An 18,651-nucleotide genomic window follows, 5' to 3' on the forward strand; every position below is an offset into this window, starting at 1 on the left:
CTCAGTGGATAGAGCGTCGGCCTGTGGACTGAAGGGTCCCAGGTTCGATTCCAGTCAAGGGCATGTACCTTGGTTGCGGGCACATCCCCAGTAGGAGGTGTGCAGGAGGCAGCTGATCGATGTTTCTCTCTCATCGATGTTTCTAACGCTCCCTCTCCCTTTTTCTCTGTAAAAAATAAGTAAAATATATTAAAAACATTAAATTTTAAAAAAGATAAGGGAAAATGGTGACAGGTAGTTTCTGACTATCTCTGGAGCATCGCTTTTTCCATAAAGACTTCAGCTGGACGAGGAATCCTGTGGCATTGATTTTCTCCGGTGGTTTTTAGGGGAATTACAGTCATGCTCACAGATCTAGGCACGTGTAGTCAGCAGGAGTAGACTTGGTCATGTGAACAGCGAAATGTAAGCCAGAAGTTCAAAAAGACAGCGTTCAGATTGCACTCGGCGTCTGCAGCCAGGGTCCCGGGCGACAGGCGGCCCCAGCTCTGCCCTCGCATTGAAACCAGGTGCCGTGTGCGCAGGAAGGAAGCGCATGCTGGTCCAGGTCAGGAGCCGGACGGATGAGGGGGGGGAGAGAGGACTTCCTACGGGGTTTTCCCAGGCCCCTGGCCTCCCGGGAGGTGCTGTGCCTCGTAGGCTTGGTGGACACCGGGCAGACTTGGATCTGGTCATTGTGGTGCCAGTGGCCAGGGTAGACCTCTCCGTGCGCCTGCCGGAGAGGCCTAGTCATGAACTTGGACCCTGAGCCCGGCCGGCGTGGCTCCGTGGTTGAGTGTTAACCTAGGAACTGGGAGGTCACGGTTCGATACCCACTCAGGGCACATGCCCGGGTTGCAGCTCGATCCCCAGTGTGGGGTGTGCAGGAGGCAGCTGAACGAAGATTTTCTCTTGGATATTTCTCTCTCTCCCTCTCCCTTCTTCTCTGAAATCAATAAAAATATTTTTTAAATAAATCTATACTAATAAAAGGGTAATATGCTAATTAGACTGGGAAACCTTCCAGATGTCCTTCTGGACAAAGCCATGGTGGTGGGGCAGAGGCAGTTAGGGGCGATCAGGCCAGGAGGGGAGGGCAGTTTGGGGCGAGCAGGCCGGCAGGCAGAGTGATTAGGGGCGATCAGGCAGGCAGGTGAACAGTTAGGAGCCAGCGGTCCCAGATTGTGAGAGGGATGTTCGACTGCCACTTTAGGCCCGATCCCACAGGGGCCTAAACCAGCAGTCAGACATCCCCCAAGGGGTCCCAGATTGGAGAGGGTGCAGCCGGGCTGAGGGACACACCCCTCATGCACGAATTTCGTGCACTGGGCCACTAGTAAATAAATAAACTCGGATCCTGACCAAATCCAGACACCGGAGGCACGGGGACTGGATGTAGCTCCTTGGAAACTTGAGTCTGACCGGGGTCTCCTGCCCACGAAAGGCCTGGAAATAGAAACGTCTACACCTCGTGCCATGAACTGAGCGGCTGAAGGCGGTCAGTGTGAGGCAAAGGCGCAAAGGACCTGGCAGATGCTTTCAAAATCCCCAGGGCGGCTGGGAACCGCTGAGCAGGCCCGACAGGCCGACGCTCCCTTCAGAGTTTCAGGCAGCAAGTACGTTTGCAAAAGAGATTATTTCACTGGAGACTCCTCGTCCTCACATTAAGAGTAGAAGCAGCGTTTTGGGGGGGAACTGGGCAGAGAATGGACAGATGGGGGACCACAGGCTTTAGCATAATGCAAAAGGTTTTCTTTCTTTTTTAAAAAAAGTATTTTTTTATTTCAGAGAGGAAGGGAGAGAGAGAGAAACATCCATGATGAGAGAGAATCACGGATTGGCTGCCTCCTGCACGCCCCCCACGGGGGATGGAGCCCACAACCCGGGCCTGTGCCCTGACCGGGAATTGAACCCTGACCTCCTGGTTCCTAGGTCGACGCTCAACTACTGAGCCACGCTGTCCGGGCCATAATGTAAGGTTTTCTTACACTTGGAGCTACCCCCACGTGTAGCGAGATGGTGAATTCTGGGTGCCAGAGGGGGAGCCACACCGTGCGGTCAGACCAGGACACCTCTGACCCGCCCGCAGCCTCTGTCTGTCCCCCAGCTGGGGTTCGTGCGTGGCACCCACGCCACTCTCCTTTGCGCCCACTTGTCAGCTGAGCCCGAGAGGGGGGAGTTGGGTGCTGGTTACACGCCCGTGCCCCACTGTCCTGTGTCCCCTCCCCTCCACACCTTCCTTCATCTTTACCTGAACCCAAAAGCACAGACAGTGGGCCTCGTATGTGTTCTTCCTCTGTTCTACAGTGTTGTCTGCGCTGCCCTGGATGTGAGGTCAGGGCACCCCGCCATCTTTCCTTTGGGGGCTCTCTCTGCTCCCATCCCCTCGGAGACGCCCTTCAGAGCAGCGGTCGCCAGCCTTTTGGACCGCAGGGACCACACGTGGCCCGCGCACCCCGGGGGCCGACGGCTGCTTTAGAGTCGGGTGCAGCCACCAGCCAGGAGCCGCGTGCAGGTCCATTTGCCAAAGGGACGATTTCGTTAGAGACTCCTCTTCCTCACATTAATATGTCTTAAAGACTAAAAGTGATCGTTAGAAATAATTCGTGTTTTCAGACATACGTATCGGGACACGATCATTTCTGAGGTCATGTGGGTGTGTGTGGGCGCGATTGGATGTAACAGGATCCGTACATTTAGAAAACGAAACCCCGCAGAATTTCTGTATTTTTATTTTTTATTTATTTTTTTAAGTTTTATTTTTATTTTTTAAAATATTTTTTATTGATTTTTTACAGAGAGTAAGGGAGAGAGAAATATCCATGAGAGAGAAACATCAATTCAGCTGCCTCCTGCACGCTCCCTACTGGGGATGTGCCCTCAACCGAGGTACATGCCCTTGACCAGAATCGAACCTGGGCCCCTTCATTCCGCAGGCCAACGCTCTATCCACTGAGCCACACCAGTTAGGGCATGATTTAACAGGATTCGTACATTTAGAAAATGAAACCCAGTAGAAATTTTTGTATATTTTATTTTGCCAGTAATTCAACCTGCTTTTATTTTTTTTATTCTATTTTATTGTTTAAAGTATTACATGTAGTAGTACATATATCTCCTTTTTTTTCCCCCATTGACCTTCCCCAGCCTCCCCTACCCCGTCACATGCCCTCATCCCCCCGCCCCCCCCGTGTCTTGTGTCCATTGGTGTGCTTATATGTATGCATACAAGTCCTCCGGTTGATCTCTTCCCCCTCCCCAGCACTCCGCAGCCTTCCCTCTGTAATTTGACAGTCTGTTTGTATTTTTTTTTAAATATATTTTTATTGATTCCAGAGAGGAAGGGAGGGGGAGAGAGAGAGGAACATCAGTGATGAGAGGGAATGATTAATTGGCTGCCTCCTGCACGCCCCCTCCTGAGGACTGGGTCTGCAATCCGGGCCTGTGCACATGACCGTCAATTGAACCCGGGACCCTTCAGTCTGCAGGCCGACGCTCTATCCACTGAGCCACACCAGCCAGGCGCATTTCTGGATCTTTCACAGCAATTACACTGTACCCAGGGGCCCAGAGCCTCGGAGCACGTCGGCCTTTTTCCTGGCAGCATTTCCTTCGTGTGTTTCCTGTCACACGTGTCCTGGGTCGATGCTCTCAGTTCTCTCGTGCAAACTTGGAATTTGTCACCTTTTACTGAGCCCGGCTCTCTCCTCCCTGCAGGAATCGGGGGCCTTCAGGACTTCGTGCTGAAATCCGCGACCCTGTGCAGCGTGCCCTCCTGCCCGCCCTTCATCCCGCTCAGCTTCGAGGCTACCCCGATCGTGAGGGTTGCTATTGAGCCAAAGCACCCGAGTAAGACGACCCTGTTCTTAAAAGCAGGGATGTTCGTGCTGCTGTTCGTTTGTTTGTAAATATTTTTATTGATGTCAGAGAGGAAGGGAGATAAAGAGAGAGAGAGAAACATCCGTGATGAGAGAGAATCACGGATTGGCTGCCTCCTGCACGCCCCCCACTGGGGATGGAGCCCCCAACCCGGGCGTGTGCCCTGGCCGGGAATCGAACCATCACCCCCTGGTTCCGAGGTCAGCGCTCAACCACGGAGCCACACCGGCCGGGCCATGAGTCCTCACATATGTAACACTTGAGTCCTCACATATTGTTTCGGCGGTGTCCGGTGAATGTTCGTGCAGGCCTGTAACTGAGTAATCCTCCCGACCAGGAGGCCACACAGACCCCGACTCTTCAAGGGATACCTCCTCTCTCTCAGGAACGAGGCCTCTTCAGGGACCTGTGCTCCCCGCGGAGGCTGTGTCCTGCAGGTGGCAGGGTGGGGCCGTGTCTGCATCCCGCCTGGGAGATCAGAGCATTGCTTCTCACAGCAACACGACTCCCCGTGTAAATATCTTCAGTGGCGTCTCCATATGCCATTATCTTTTTTTTTTTAATATATATATATTTTTTTATTGATTTCAGAGAGGAAGGGTGAGGGAGAGAGAGACGAAAACATCAATGACGAGACAGAATCATTGACAGCTGCCTCCCGCAACCTGGGCACGTGCCCTGACAGAGAATCGAACCACGACTTCCTGGTTTATAGGTCCACGCTCACCCACTGAGCCATGCCGGCCGGGCAAGGGCATTCTCCTTCGATTGTATTGGCCTTAGGCTGTGTATGTGACCTGCGTCTCGTCTGTCGGTCTAGGTGAGATGCCTCAGCTCGTCCGAGGAATGAAGCTGCTGAACCAGGCCGATCCCTGTGTGCAGATTCTGATTCAGGAAACGGGAGAGCACGTGCTGGTCACGGCGGGGGAGATCCACCTTCAGCGCTGCTTGGATGACCTACGGGAAAGGTCAGCTGCCGGGGGCGCCGGAGAGAGAGGGTCACTGGGCGCTCCAGGGCTGCCTAAGCCATCCGCGGTTGGTTTGGGGAGAAAACGTGAAATTCCCCTAAACAGGAACTGTCACTTGTTATTGGATCATAGGTTTAATTTTTAACAACAGACATTCACTTCTGCACTTGAATCATTTTGCATTTTTATTTTTTATTATTACTAGAGGCCTGGTGCATGAAATTCATGCACAGGCAGAGGAGGGGTGTCCCCTCAGCCCAACCTGCACCCTCTCGCAATCCAGGACCCCTTGGGGGATGTCCGACGGCAGTCAGATATCCCTCTTGCAATCTGGGATCTCTGTCTTCTAACAGCTCGCCTGCCTGCCTGCCTGATCGCCCCTAACCGCTCGCCTGCCTGCCTGATCACCCCTAACTGCTCGCCTGCCTGCCTGATCACCCCTAACCACTCTGCCTGCCTGCTTGATCGCCCCTAACCACTTGCCTGACCTGCCTGATCTCCCCTAACCACTCTGCCTGCCTGCCTGCCTGATCGCCCCTAACCACTCTGCCTGCCTGCTTGATCGCCCCTAACCACTTACCTGCCTGCCTGATCACCTCTCTGCCTAACCTCTCTGCCTGCCTGCCTGCCTGCCTGCCTGCCTGATCGCCCCTAACTGCCTCTGCCTGGGCCCCCACTGCCGTGGCTTCATATGGAAGGATGTCCGGAATGACATTTGGAAAGTTGTTTGGCTGTCCGGTCTAATTAGCATATTATGCTTTTACTATTATAGATTTTTTTAAATCCTCTCCTGAGGATATTTTTTATTTTTATTTTTAGAGAGAGTGGAAGAGCGAGGGAGAGACAGAGAGAAACACCACTGTGAGAGAGACACATCAATTGGTTGCCTCCCACATGCCCCCGACCAGGACCGGGACCCTGCAGTGAAGGTATGTGCCCATGACTGGAATCAAACCCGGGACCCTTCAGTCCGCAGGCCGGCCCTCTATCCACTGAGCCACACCGGCTAGAGCTAATTTTGCCTTTTAGCTTAAGTCAAAATATTTCCATGTATATATTTTACTTTATACACACACGGTCTATCAGGACAACAAAATAAGATCACCTTTTGTAGACAGGCTGTGGTTAGGACCGACGTCTTTTCGGACTGATGTGGTCTCTGCAGGGCCAACCTCAGGAGGTCTCATGCTCTGTCCTGAGAATCTGTGCGTGTCATAGAGTAGGCATCCCAGGTCACTTTTGTAAGCCGTGTTTTTCCTCTTTTTTCCAAAGGCGGGTGTGCGTATTGAAGTGATTAGGAGAATACAGAAGGGGGGGAGGGGGCGGTGCAAAAGGCAGAAACATTTTTATTGACTTCAGAGAGCAAGGGAGAGGGGAAAGGAGAGAGAAACACCCATGATGGGAGAGAATCACTGATCGGCAGCCTCCTGCACGCCCACACTGGGGATGGAGCCCACAACCCGGGCATGGGCCCTGACCGGGAATCGAACCGTGACCTCCTGGTTCATAGGTCGCCACTCAACCACTGAGCCACGCTGCCGGGCGATCATTATAGTGTCAATAGCCGTGTGTAGCTTATTTTCTTAGTCCTAACTGTATGACCATATTTTTTCTAAATAATGATAATTCAAAAAGTATTTTCCCATTCCATTGCTTTTCTTTTTTAAAATGAGGGTAAGCATTTAATTTTCTTGAATGCCATTTGACCGTTTTAAAGATTGTTACATAGATTATTTGACACTTCTAATGTGGTAGGTTATTTTAATAAATCTAAACCAAATCCATTTTTATAACCCGTGATAAAAACTAAAGAGTTATTTCTTTAAGATGCTGTTCGGTTTGATGTTTCTATATATCTTAACAGGTAAGGGCCTGGGTTCTGAGGTCAAATCTAGATTTGAATCCCAGCTTCTCCACTTGCTTTTTTCCTTACTTTTATCTGCTTTTCTCCTCTACAAAATGAGGATGATAATATAAAGAAATAGTACATGTAAAATACTTTGCATAGTGTCTCATCTATAATAATAAAAGTGTAATATGCTAATTAGACTGGACAGCCAGACGACCTTTCGGACGTCCTTCCAGATGAAGCTGCTGTGGCGGCGGCGGGGAGGCTGAGGCAGAGGCTGTTAGGGGCGATGAGGCAGGCAGGCAACCAGTTAGGGGTGATCAGGCAGGCAGGCAGGGGGTTAGAGGTGAGCGGTTAGGGGCGATGAGGCAAGCAGGCAGAGGGGTTAGGAGTCATTAGGCAGGCAGGCAGGCCAGCAGTTAGGAATCAGTGGTCCCGGATTGCAAGAGGGTGCAGGAATTTCGTCCACCGGGCCTCTAGTATATACTAGTAATAAGTGATTAGTAAATAAATAAAGCACATGTAGCCATTTTTTTCATTGTTAGTTTATCGTAGGTTTTATATCTGACTTCTTAGGTATGTTTGAACTATAGTTTTGCCTATGTATGCCGTCTCTGTCAGGTTCAGTAATCAAAGTAACTTTAAATTAATACTTCAAATGGACATCCATATTGTATAATTACAATATATAAAGCATTTGAAATAAGGAAATCCTTGAAAGTGAACAAACTCACTGAAACCAAACCTTTCTTGGAAATGAAATTTTTTTCACAACATTTTAATTTTCTTCCACCCACTGCATGGTCTGTTTAGGTTCTGTATTCTAGAAACAATTTCGGTAACATTATTTTTAGGAAATTACTTCTTGAGTTTTGAAATGTACCGAAAAGTATAAAATCAGATAAACCATATATGTGCCTCCTGCTAAAAAAAATGTAGAAAGCAGAAATAAATCTAGAGTCAGATGAAAGCATTTAAAAAACTTTTAATATTATTTCCCTCATTGAATAACATTTCCCAGGGAAAAGTGTTATTTCAAGATCTCCACATTTCATATTACATACATGTGTACACACACAGATCCGTGTAGTACACTTACACATCTATTTCAAGATCTCCACATTTCATATTACATACATGTGTACACACACAGATCCGTGTTGTACACTTACACATCAACATCCACGTTGCCAATAGCACGCATAGGCCGGACCGGAGCTTTAGTGTTCACGGGGAGTGAGGTGGGCAGCAAATGGAAGACCCAGGAATACCGCGGGGTTTCATTATCATCAGCGTCCCGCCCTGCCCGTGTCCGGGACCCGCCCTCTGTGAACAGGGAGGCGAGCAGGAGCCAGGAGTTCGCCTAGAGGGTTCTCACTTGGAGGAAAATGCAGCATGAAACTCAACTCGATATAACACGCGGGAAGGGGCTGTCCAGGCCTGGCCGGTGTGGCTCAGTGGATAGAGCGTCGGCCTGTGGACTGAAGGGTCCTGGGTTCGAATCCGGTCAAGGGCACAGGCACGGGTTGCAGGCTTGATCCCCAGTAAGGGGCATGCAGGAGGCAGCCGATCCATGATTCTCTCTCATCATGGACGTTTCTCTCTCTCTCTTTCCCTCTCCCTCTCTGAAATCAATAAAAATATATTTTAAAATGGGGGGGTGGAGGGCTCTTTGAACTTAGTGCCAGACGGAAGTGCAAGACCTGTGCTTTACTCTAAAACAACTGGGCCCGGCCGGTGTTGCTCAGTGGGTAGCACGTCGGCCTGCGGACTGGAGGGTCCCGGGTTCGATTCCCGTCAAGGGCATTCCTCCTTGCGGGCACATCCCCAGTAGGAGGTGTGCAGGAGGCAGCTGATTGATGTGTCTCTCCCATCAATGTTTCTAACTCCCTATCCCTCTCCTTTCCTCTCTGTAAAAAATCCATAAAATATATTTTGAAAATTAAATTAAATTAAACCAGTTGAAGTTAAGTAAAATAAAAATGTCAGTTTTCTATCAGACTAGCCCCATTTCAGATGCCTCGTAGATATGTATGGCTATTTATTTATTTATTTATTTATTTATTTATTTATTTTTGTTAATCGTTATCTAAGGATATTTTTCCACTGATTGATTGATTGATTGATTTTTGTTAATCGTTATCTGAGGATATTTTTCCACTGATTTTTAGAGAGAGAGGAAGGGAGGGGGAGAGACAGAGGAACATCGATGTGAGAGAGACACATCGATTGGTTGCCTCCTGCACATACCCCAACCAGGCCTGGGGATGGAGCCTGCAACCGAGGTACGTGCCCTTGACCAGAATCGAACCCAGGACCCTTCCGTCTGTGGGCTGGTGCTCTAGCCCTTGAGCCACACCGGCCCGGGCTCTGTGAGGCTACGTTGATGTGATTAAAATTAAGTAAGAATTTTCCCCAGCTGTACTCGCCACATTTCAGGCGTTCAGTAGCGACCGTGCAGACACCCACACAGTAGCTGCAGGAACTGCTCTAGACGAACTCCTGCCTCCGGCTCCCCTCGCCCTGAGCCTCGTCATCAAAGCCAGTACATAGGCAGGCGCTGGCCAGCTGGCCCCAACCTCTGTGATTCTTCGTCTCTTTCGAGTTGGAATCATCAAACTTTCTTCTCCACACACTGAAATCGGCAAACTTATTTTACAGAACTCACGTGTCAGATCTTTTTTTTTAACCCGAGGATGTTTTTCCATTAATTTTTTTTTTTAGAGAGAGTGGAAGAGAGGGAGAGACAGAGAGAAACATCAATGTGAGAGAGACACATAGATGGGTTGCCTTCTACACACACCCCAACCAGGGCCCGGGCTGGGGAGGAGCCTGCCACCGAGGTATGTGCCCTTGACGGGAATCGAACCTGGAAGGCTTAAGTCCTCAGGCCGACGCTCTATCCACTGAGCCAAACCATCTAGGGCTCATGTGTCAAATCCTATTAAAACGTTTATTTTTCCATTCAAAACATTCTTATCTCCCTGGCTGGTTTGGCTCAGTGGATAGAGTGTTGGCCTGCACATTGGAGGTTCCGGGTTTGATTCCAATCAAGGGCACATGCTTGGATTGTGAGCTCAATCCCCTGTAGGGGGCATGCAGGAGGCAGCCGATGGATGAGTCCCTCTCATCATTGATGTTTCTATCTCGCCCTCTCCCTCTCTGAAATCAATAAAAATATTTTTAAAAAAATTCTTATCGACATAGGTGGTTTATTTATTTTGAGAATGAACAAAACAGTGACATCCTACTACATGCAAAGAAAAGAACCCCCTAAAGGAATGTTCCCATCAGGCTTTTCGATCGGAAATGAACATGATTTCTCTCTCAGAATAACAGAATTTTTGTTTCTGTGTGCCGGGGTTCTTGTCCCAGCATTAAGAAGGGTTCAGCAATCTGGAGAAAGGCTGTGCGTAGATGAAATAAGAGTCCGAAGACGAAAGATAATTTTGAAAGGCATTGGCGGTCAGAGGAGCTACAGCTAAAGGAGCTAAAGACTCTCCTTGTCTCAGGACCCCTTGCTTTTTATTAGCACAATTTGTCCTAAGGCAAGGTGGAGATAATACACTTCAAAGGGTAGGGTTTACAGAAGCATTGTCAGATTGGGGAATAGCCTACAGCTGTTCAGGTGTTTGGCCAACAGGAGGCAATAACATGTAGATTAAGATGCCCTGAGCTGACAATCATCCTATTCAGGTTTGGGGGAAGTGCCTTTCCAGCGGTTCCAACAGGTAATTACATATGTGACTCAGCCCTTGTTGAGCCCCCAAGTTTCATCAACCTTTTGTCAAAACTGTTGTAATTATGACATGCTGGAATTGGCTCCCTGCATCTGTGTGGGTTTTTTTGGTTTTGTTTTTTGTGTTTGCAGAATTTCCATTGTGTGCTATTTCTAGGGGGGGCGTTTCAATGCTATTTTTGTCACAGCCTTCTGTCCTCTTTCTCGTGGATCTGTCTGTAGGTTTGCAAAGATCGAAATCAGCGTCTCCGAACCCATCATCCCATTCCGAGAAACCATCACCAAACCCCCCCGAGTGGACATGGTCAACGAGGACATAGGCAGGCAGCAGAAGGTGGCCGTCATCCACCAGGCCCGAGAAGATCACAGCAGGGTCCCCGAGGGGGTCCAGGTGGACGCCGATGGGCTGGTCACCATGACAACGCCCAACAAGCTGGCCACACTCAGTGTCCGGGCCGTGCCCCTTCCGGAGGAAGTCACACGGCTTCTGGAAGAAAACAGCGACGTGATCCGCGCCATGGAGCAGCTGGCGTCATCTCTGAACGAGGGCAGGGGCGCTCCACTGAGCCAGAAGACACAGGAGAACATTCGGGAATTCAAGGGCAAGCTGGAGCAGCACCTGACCGGCAGGAAATGGAGGAACACCGTGGACCAAATCTGGTCATTCGGCCCTAGAAAATGTGGGCCCAACATACTGGTGAACAAAAGCGCCGATTTCCGGAACTCCGTGTGGGCAGGCCCCGCGGGCACGGCTACCCAGGAGGCCAGCAGGTACCGGGACGTGGGCAACAGCATCGTGAGCGGCTTTCAGCTGGCCACCCTCGCCGGCCCCATGTGCGAGGAGCCGCTCATGGGCGTCTGCTTCGTCCTCGAGAGATGGGACCAGAGCAAGTTTGAGGAGCCAGGAGCCAGTGAGAGACGGAATCGGGACCTGGCGGGAGAGGGGCCCGGGGGAGCGGCGAGCGGTCCCCTGGGAGACGGGGGCGAAGGGCGGCGAGGCGGCCACCCCGAGCCGGCGGAGAAGAGGACAGCCCAGAAGGGCGAGCCGGCCCTGGCGGACTGCTACGGGCCGCTGTCGGGGCAGCTGATCGCCACCATGAAGGAGGCCTGTCGCTACGCCCTGCAGGTGAAGCCGCAGCGTCTGATGGCGGCCATGTACACGTGCGACATCATGGCCACCAGCGACGTGCTCGGTAAGAAAGGAGGATCATGGGAAGTCTAGATCAGAAAATGGAATCTTGCTTAATGTTAATTTTTTTATTTAAAATATTTATTTTTATTGATTTCAGAGAGGAAGGGAGAGGGAGAGAAAAACATCAATGATGAGAGTGAATCGTGGCTCAGCTGCCTCCTGCCCGCCTCCTGACCGGGAATCGAACCCTGACCTCCTGGTTCCTAGGTCGGTGCTCAACCACTGAGCCACACTGGCTGGGCCCTCCTTTTTTTTGAATCCTCACCCGCAGGTATGTTTTTATTTGTCTTTAGAAGTACCCAACACTCATCTTAACACATTAATCCCTTTTTTCATGTTTGTCATGTGTCCACGGTCCATCAGCCCATGAGCGGCCCTTCCCTCCCGTGACCTCCCAGGATAACGGGGACTCGTGTCCTCTCCAGAGCACCATCTCTCCCGTGTTACCCGATTGGGGGGGCGTGTCCTTAGGTTTGTGAAAAGACAGCTCGCGGCTCAACCCTCGGAGCCAGGCCCTGCTGCTGGCAGTTCCCAGCAGGCTGTTGGGTCACCTCTCTTGAATCAACAGTCTGTGTCTGTTTTCTCATTTCTGTTAAGAATTCATCCCCCTGTCCTGGCTGGTGTGGCTCAGTGGATAGAGCGTCGGCCTGTGGACTGAAGGGTCCCAGGTTCAGTTCCCAGTCAGGGCACGTACCTTGGTTGCGGGCACATCCCCAGTAGGGGGCATGCAGGAGGCAGCCGATCCATGATTCTCTCTCATCATTGATGTTTCTCTCTCTCCCTCTCCCTTCCTCTCTGACATCAGTAAAAATATATTTTTTAAAAAAAGGAAAGAAAGAAATCATCCCCAGGACCTGTGTGTGACCAGGCGGCCTTGGGTCAGACCCTGGAACTGTCGGTGTCACCCTGCCCTTTGACCTTCACCCTGCCCTTTGACCTGACCCCCTGCCCTTGGCCCTCAGGCTCCGTCGCAGCGCTTTGCAGGGAGAAGCCTGTCTTAGCCCTCGGGCACCTGCCCTCTTCTCGGTCAGGAACAGAACGTGCCTTTGCCTGCGCCTCGTCCAGGCCCGGACCCCGCTGTGCAAGGCCTCGTGGCCTGCGAGGTGGCCGCTGTGTGCAGATTGGTCAGTGAGCGGTGTCTGCACCACTCTCTCTGGTCAGCCCTCTTTTTTCTTTTCTTTTTTTAAAACATATTTTTATTGATTTCCGAGAGGGAGGGAGAGGGAGAGAGAGAGAGACATCAGTGATGAGAGAGAATCATGGATCGGCTGCCTCCTGCACGCCCTCTCCCGGGGATCGAGCCCACAACCCGGGCACGTGCCCTGACCGGTGACCTCCTGGTTCATAGGTCGGTGACCTCCTGGTTCATAGGTCGAGGCTCAGCCACAGAGCCACGCCAGCTGGGCTGGTCAGCCTTCTGGATACGTCCCTCAGGCCAGCTGGTTACGACACGCACCGCCTGGCAGAGCTGTGCTCAGATCCGATCTGCTTCTCTTCCCTGAGTTGGTTGGCAGCCCTCTCGCTGGACCTGGGGGTCGCCCCCGAGCTCATTTCCTTTTCTCTTGGTCTCTGGTGCCCAGCATCCATCAGAATAGGCGGCTCTCCACTTCCTGTGTTTTCCTTTTGCTCCCAAATCGCCTGCTGCACCCTGGCCGGTCTGGCTCAGGGGCTAGAGCGTCGGCCTGCGGACCGAAGGGTCCCGGGTTCGACTCGGGTCAAGGGCACGGACCTCGGTGGCAGGCTCCTCCCCAGGCCCTGGACGGGCGCGTGCTGGAGGCAACCCATCGATGTGTCTCTCACATCCATGTTTCTCTCTTTGTCTCTACCTCTCCCTTCCACTCTCTCTAAAAATCAATGGAAAACTGTCCTCGGGTGAGGATTAACCAAAAACAATAAAAAAAATAAAAAGCCGCCTCCTGCAGCGGACAGGAGGAGTGAGGAGGCCTGTGTGTTGCCAAGGCTGTTGCCTCCGGCCGGGACATGCACTCAGAGCTCTTCCGAGAAGGCCCCAGGCTTTGCTGAGAGTCTCCTAATTCCCCAGCAATCCCCACAAGACACTTGGTTGGGTGAATCAACTCTAAAACCTCTCCCTTCCCCATACTAAATTGTGTCCTGCTTAATTTGAACTCTGTTTTTTTAATATATTTTTACGAGTGGCCTGGTGCATGAAATTTGCGCACAGGGAAGGGGGTGTCCCTCAGCCCGGCCTGCACCCTCTGCAATCTGGGACCCTCGAGGGATGTCCGACTGCCAGTTTAGGCCCTATGGGATCGGGCCTAAACCGGCAGTCGGACATCCCTCGCAATCCGGGACCACTGGCTCCTTACTGCTCACCTGCCTGCCTGTTCACCCTCAACTGCCCCCCCCCCGCCAGTCTGATCGCCCCAAACTGCCCCCCTGCCAGCCTGATCACCCCAAACTGTCCCCCCTTGCCAGCCTGATCGCCCCAAACTGCCCTCCCTTGTCAGCCTGATTGCCCCAAACTGACCCCCTGCCGGCCTGCTCATCCCCAACTGCCCCCTGCAAGCCTGATCACCTCCAACTGCCCTCCCCTCCTGGCCTGATCACCCCTAACCGCCTCTCCTTCGGCCCCGCCACCATGGCTTTGTCCGGAAGGATGTCCAGAAGGTCTCCTGGTCTAATTAGCATATTAACCCTTTATTAGTATAGATTGATTTCAGACAGGAAGGGAGAGGGCAAGAGAGAGAAAAACATCAATGATAAGAGAAAATAATAGATCAGCTGCCTCCTGCACGCCCCCCACTGGGGATCGAGCCTGAAATCCAAGCATGTGCCCTTGACCGGAATTGAACCGGGACCCTGCAGTCCGCAGGCCGCCGCTCTATCCCCTGAGCCACACCGGCCAGGGCCTCGTTTGAGCTCTTCCCCAGCTATCCCGATTCTGTCCGAGCGCGTGTGCCCCTGTCCGCTCTGGCTTCGCTCCCGTGCCTTCCGCACCTCGAGGTCGCTGACGGTGAGGACACACGGCCGCGAGCAGGACACGGACACGTCCCTGAGGGCGTCGCCCAGTGGGGGCCGCTTGCTGACATCCCATGAACGTGGCCGGGTCAGTCTATACAGCCGCCAGCAGCCCACACTCGCCATCCCGTCCCCAGCGCGCTTTGTCTCACGCCCGGTCGAGGCCCATCTGCATCCTGTCGGCCACATTTGCTCCATTTAGCAGTCGATGTAGCTAGCAGTCTGCTTGCTCTGGGCAGTGGGAAGGGAGGGTCAGTGGGACCTGTTTTAGGAGACTCCGAAGCGCCCACCCGTTGCTGTTGTGTTACCAGCAGTGACAGAAACCACAGGGCGAGAGAGAGCTTTCTCCATGGAAATCTGCCTTCCGTTGTCCATCGTCTTCCATACTTTTGTCCACAATAGTCCATCTCGTGTAAGTGTGTTCTCACGGGAGAAGCAGGGCCGTGTTCTGCTTTTTGCGTTTATTACCAATTCTATAAGCCTGCCGCCATCTGGCTGCTCCGGGATCGTCACGTTCATGTTTAATCTCCGCGTAACATCATGTCAGCTTGAGATGCTATCATGGACTTCCTGTCGCCCCCAAATGGGGATCCACATTGTTTCCTGTTTGTTTACTATTAGAGAAAATATGCCTGTGAGCAGCTGTTTCCTTTCCTAAGCTCTGGGGGGCGGGTGGGGAGAGGGCCATGACTTTAATTCCCACACTTCCGGCTCTGGAAATGGTAGAACCTGCAGACCAGTCTTCCTGCCTGTGATGGACGGAGACGCACGTGTAACCCTATCTAATGAAGAGGGAATAAGCTAATTTACCCTCACGCCATCGCCAAGATGGTGGCGCCCACAGCCAATAAGGAGGGAATATGCTAACTGATTGCCGCGCCCTCAAAGATGGCAGCGCCCACAGCCAATAGGAGGGAATATGCTAATTGACTGCCCCACACTCAAAGGTGGCAGTGCCCAGTCCCCTCAGCCCTGCCGGGGTGGCAGGCAGGTCTGGCCACTCCACGCGCCTGCCTCCGGAGTCCCCCAGCCGCCCAGGGCCGCCCAAGGCTCAGGTAACCAGGGCCGGCCGAGGCCTGTACTGCCGGCAGTGGCAGCAGCAGAGGTGTGATGGGGGCGTCGCCTTCCCCTGATCGCCAGGTCGCTTCCCTCCCCTGAGGGCCCCCAGACTGTGAGAGGGGGCAGGCCTGGCTGAGGGACCCCCCGTCCATTGTATGAATTTTCATGCACTGGGCCTCTAGTCCTACATAATAAAGAGCTAATATGCTAATTAGGCCAAATAGCAGAATGACCGGCTGGATGAGCTTCCGGGCGAAGCCGGGGCTGCGCGGGCCCCTTGCACGGATCTTTGCTCCGGGCCTCTAGTGATGTGTGACACCACGAAGGAGCGCACAGGGCAGGGAAGCCCGCACAGCGACGGGATTGCGTTGAGGGTGGCTGTCACGGGAGTCTGTGGGGCGGTTGCTTTTGAATGGGCTTCCAGGGGTGGGCAAACTTTCTGACTCGAGGGCCACAATGGGTTCTTAAACTGGACCGGAGGGCCGGAACAAAAGCATGGATGGAGTGTTGGTGTGAACTAATATAAATTCAAAGTAAAGGAGCGGAGGGGAGAGCATGAGAACCGGATAGAACAGCCGGATCCGGCCCGCAGGCTGTAGTTTGCCCACGGCTGGCTTAGACAGATAACAAGGATTCGATTATGGAGTCGGCTGGAGTGTGTCCAGGCGGGAGAGACGGTGAGCTCCGAGTGGGGAGCCTCGCGTGTCCTGTGGGCGGGGCAGGGCGGGGCCTGCCTTGGCTTCAGCATCTTGAGCGCTGGTCTGGGGGTCCCAGAGCTGAAGGAGAGGCTTACAGGGCCTAAGGGCCCGACATTTATGGTGAGATATTTTTTATTCTAATTGATCTCAGAGAGGGAGGGAAAGGGAGAGAGGGAGAAACATCCATGAGGAGAGAGGATCACGGATCAGCTGCCTCCTGCACGCCCCACACTGGGGATGGAGCCCGCAACCCGGGCCTGTGCCCTGACCGGGAGTTGAATCTTGACCTCCTGGTTCATAGGTTGACGCTAGACTTCTGAGCCCCGCCTGTCGAGCCACGCTGGCTGGGCGTGGGGAAGTCCTTAAAAGGGAGCCCTGATCGTGGGGAAGTCTTTAAAGGGGAGCCTGATCGTGGGGAAGCCTTTAAAGGGAGCCCTGATCGTGGGGAAGTCTTTAAAGGGAGCCTGATCGTGGGGAAGTCTTTAAAGGGAGCCCTGATCGTGGGGAAGTCTTTAAAGGGAGCCCTGATCGTGGGGAAGTCTTTAAAGGGAGCCCTGATCGTGGGGAAGTCTTTAAAGGGAGCCCTGATCGTGGGGAAGTCTTTAAAGGGAGCCCTGATCGTGGGGAAGTCCTTAAAGGGGAGCCCTGATCGTGGGGAAGTCCTTAAAAGGGAGCCCTGATCGTGGGGAAGTCTTTAAAGGGAGCCCTGATCGTGGGGAAGCCCTTAAAAGGGAGCCCTGATCGTGGGGAAGCCTTTAAAGGGAGCCCTGATCGTGGGGAAGCCTTTAAAGGGAGCCCTGATCGTGGGGAAGTCTTTAAAGGGAGCCCTGATCGTGGGGAAGTCTTTAAAGGGAGCCCTGATCGTGGGGAAGCCTTTAAAGGGAGCCCTGATCGTGGGGAAGCCTTTAAAGGGAGCCCTGATCGTGGGGAAGTCTTTAAAGGGAGCCCTGATCGTGGGGAAGTCCTTAAAGGGAGCCCTGATCGTGGGGAAGTCTTTAAAGGGGAGCCCTGATCGTGGGGAAGTCTTTAAAGGGAGCCCTGATCGTGGGGAAGTCCTTAAAAGGGAGCCCTGATCGTGGGGAAGTCTTTAAAGGGAGCCCTGATCGTGGGGAAGTCTTTAAAGGGAGCCCTGATCGTGGGGAAGTCCTTAAAAGGGAGCCCTGATCGTGGGGAAGTCTTTAAAGGGAGCCCTGATCGTGGGGAAGTCCTTAAAAGGGAGCCCTGATCGTGGGGAAGTCTTTAAAGGGAGCCCTGATCGTGGGGAAGCCCTTAAAAGGGAGCCCTGATCGTGGGGAAGCCTTTAAAGGGAGCCCTGATCGTGGGGAAGCCCTGACCAAAACCGCTTCCGTCCATTAACTGTTGTGTTGCCATGTTTTCACCGTTGGATGCCGCTCCCATGGTGCCTGGCTTTGTGTACTGAGGTGTGAGGGGCCAGATGCCCAGCTGAAGGGGTATCAGAATATTAGTAGTGAGCCCTAGCTGGTGTGGCTCCGTGGATAGAGCGCCGGCCTGTGGACCGAGGGGTCCCGGGTTCGATTCCGGTCAAGGGCATGGACCTCGGTTGCAGGCTGCTCCCCGGCCCGGGCCCTGGTCAGGGCACATTCAAGGAGGCGACCCGTCAACGTGTCTGTCCCACATCGCTGTGTCTCTGTCTCTCCCTCTCCCTTCCACTCTCTCTAAAAATCAACGGAGAAATATCCTTGGGGGAAGATTAAAATATATATATGTTTGCAGTGAGAGGCCACCCGCTCAAAAACCCCCATTGCTCCGGCCACACTGATTCCTCAGGGAGAGCAGGGGCCGGTCGGCGGGCCTCCAGCACAGCCACGCCTCGGCCGCGCCTGCCTGAGAGCCAGGCCCTCACTAAGTCTCAGCATTTAGTTTTCGTGGAATTAAAAGTGAATGGCTCAAAGCACATGATGAATTACACTTCGCCTCAATTATAAGTACTGATTGATTCAGGCCGGCCTGACCCGTGGCGGAAGGGGCGGGGCTGCTGGCCTCTGGCCTGCTCTTCACGGTCCGTTTTCTCCACTTTAGTCGTCCTTTTACCAGCCCCCTCCCCAACACACACACACACACACACGGATGTTTTTTATTTATTTATTTATTTATTTATTTATTTATTTATTTATTTTTAAATATATTTTATTGATTTTTTACAGAGAGGAAGGGAGAGGGATAGAGAGTTAGAAACATCGATGAGAGAGAAACATCGATCAGCTGCCTCCTGCACACCTCCCACTGGAGATGTGCCCACAACCAAGGTACATGCCCTTGACCAGAATCGAACCTGGGACCCTTCAGTC

The 18,651-nt window shown here is 52.6% G+C and overlaps 1 protein-coding gene across 3 annotated transcripts in view; it reads left to right on the plus strand.

The window, feature by feature from the left end:
- The window catches only part of EFL1 (elongation factor like GTPase 1), a 91,260-nt gene that overhangs the window by 62,618 nt on the left and 9,991 nt on the right, over positions 1–18,651 (plus strand). For all 3 annotated transcript variants that reach the window (XM_080651675.1, XM_080651676.1, XM_080651677.1), the window contains exons 16-18: positions 3,697–3,828; positions 4,679–4,826; positions 10,637–11,607. In XM_080651675.1, the coding sequence (XP_080507801.1) occupies positions 3,697–3,828; positions 4,679–4,826; positions 10,637–11,607 (1,251 nt within the window). The remainder of the gene's footprint in view (positions 1–3,696; positions 3,829–4,678; positions 4,827–10,636; positions 11,608–18,651) is intronic.

The sequence above is a fragment of the Plecotus auritus genome, assembly GCF_963455305.1.
Source record: "Plecotus auritus genome assembly, chromosome: 15".
Lineage (NCBI taxonomy): Eukaryota > Metazoa > Chordata > Mammalia > Chiroptera > Vespertilionidae > Plecotus > Plecotus auritus.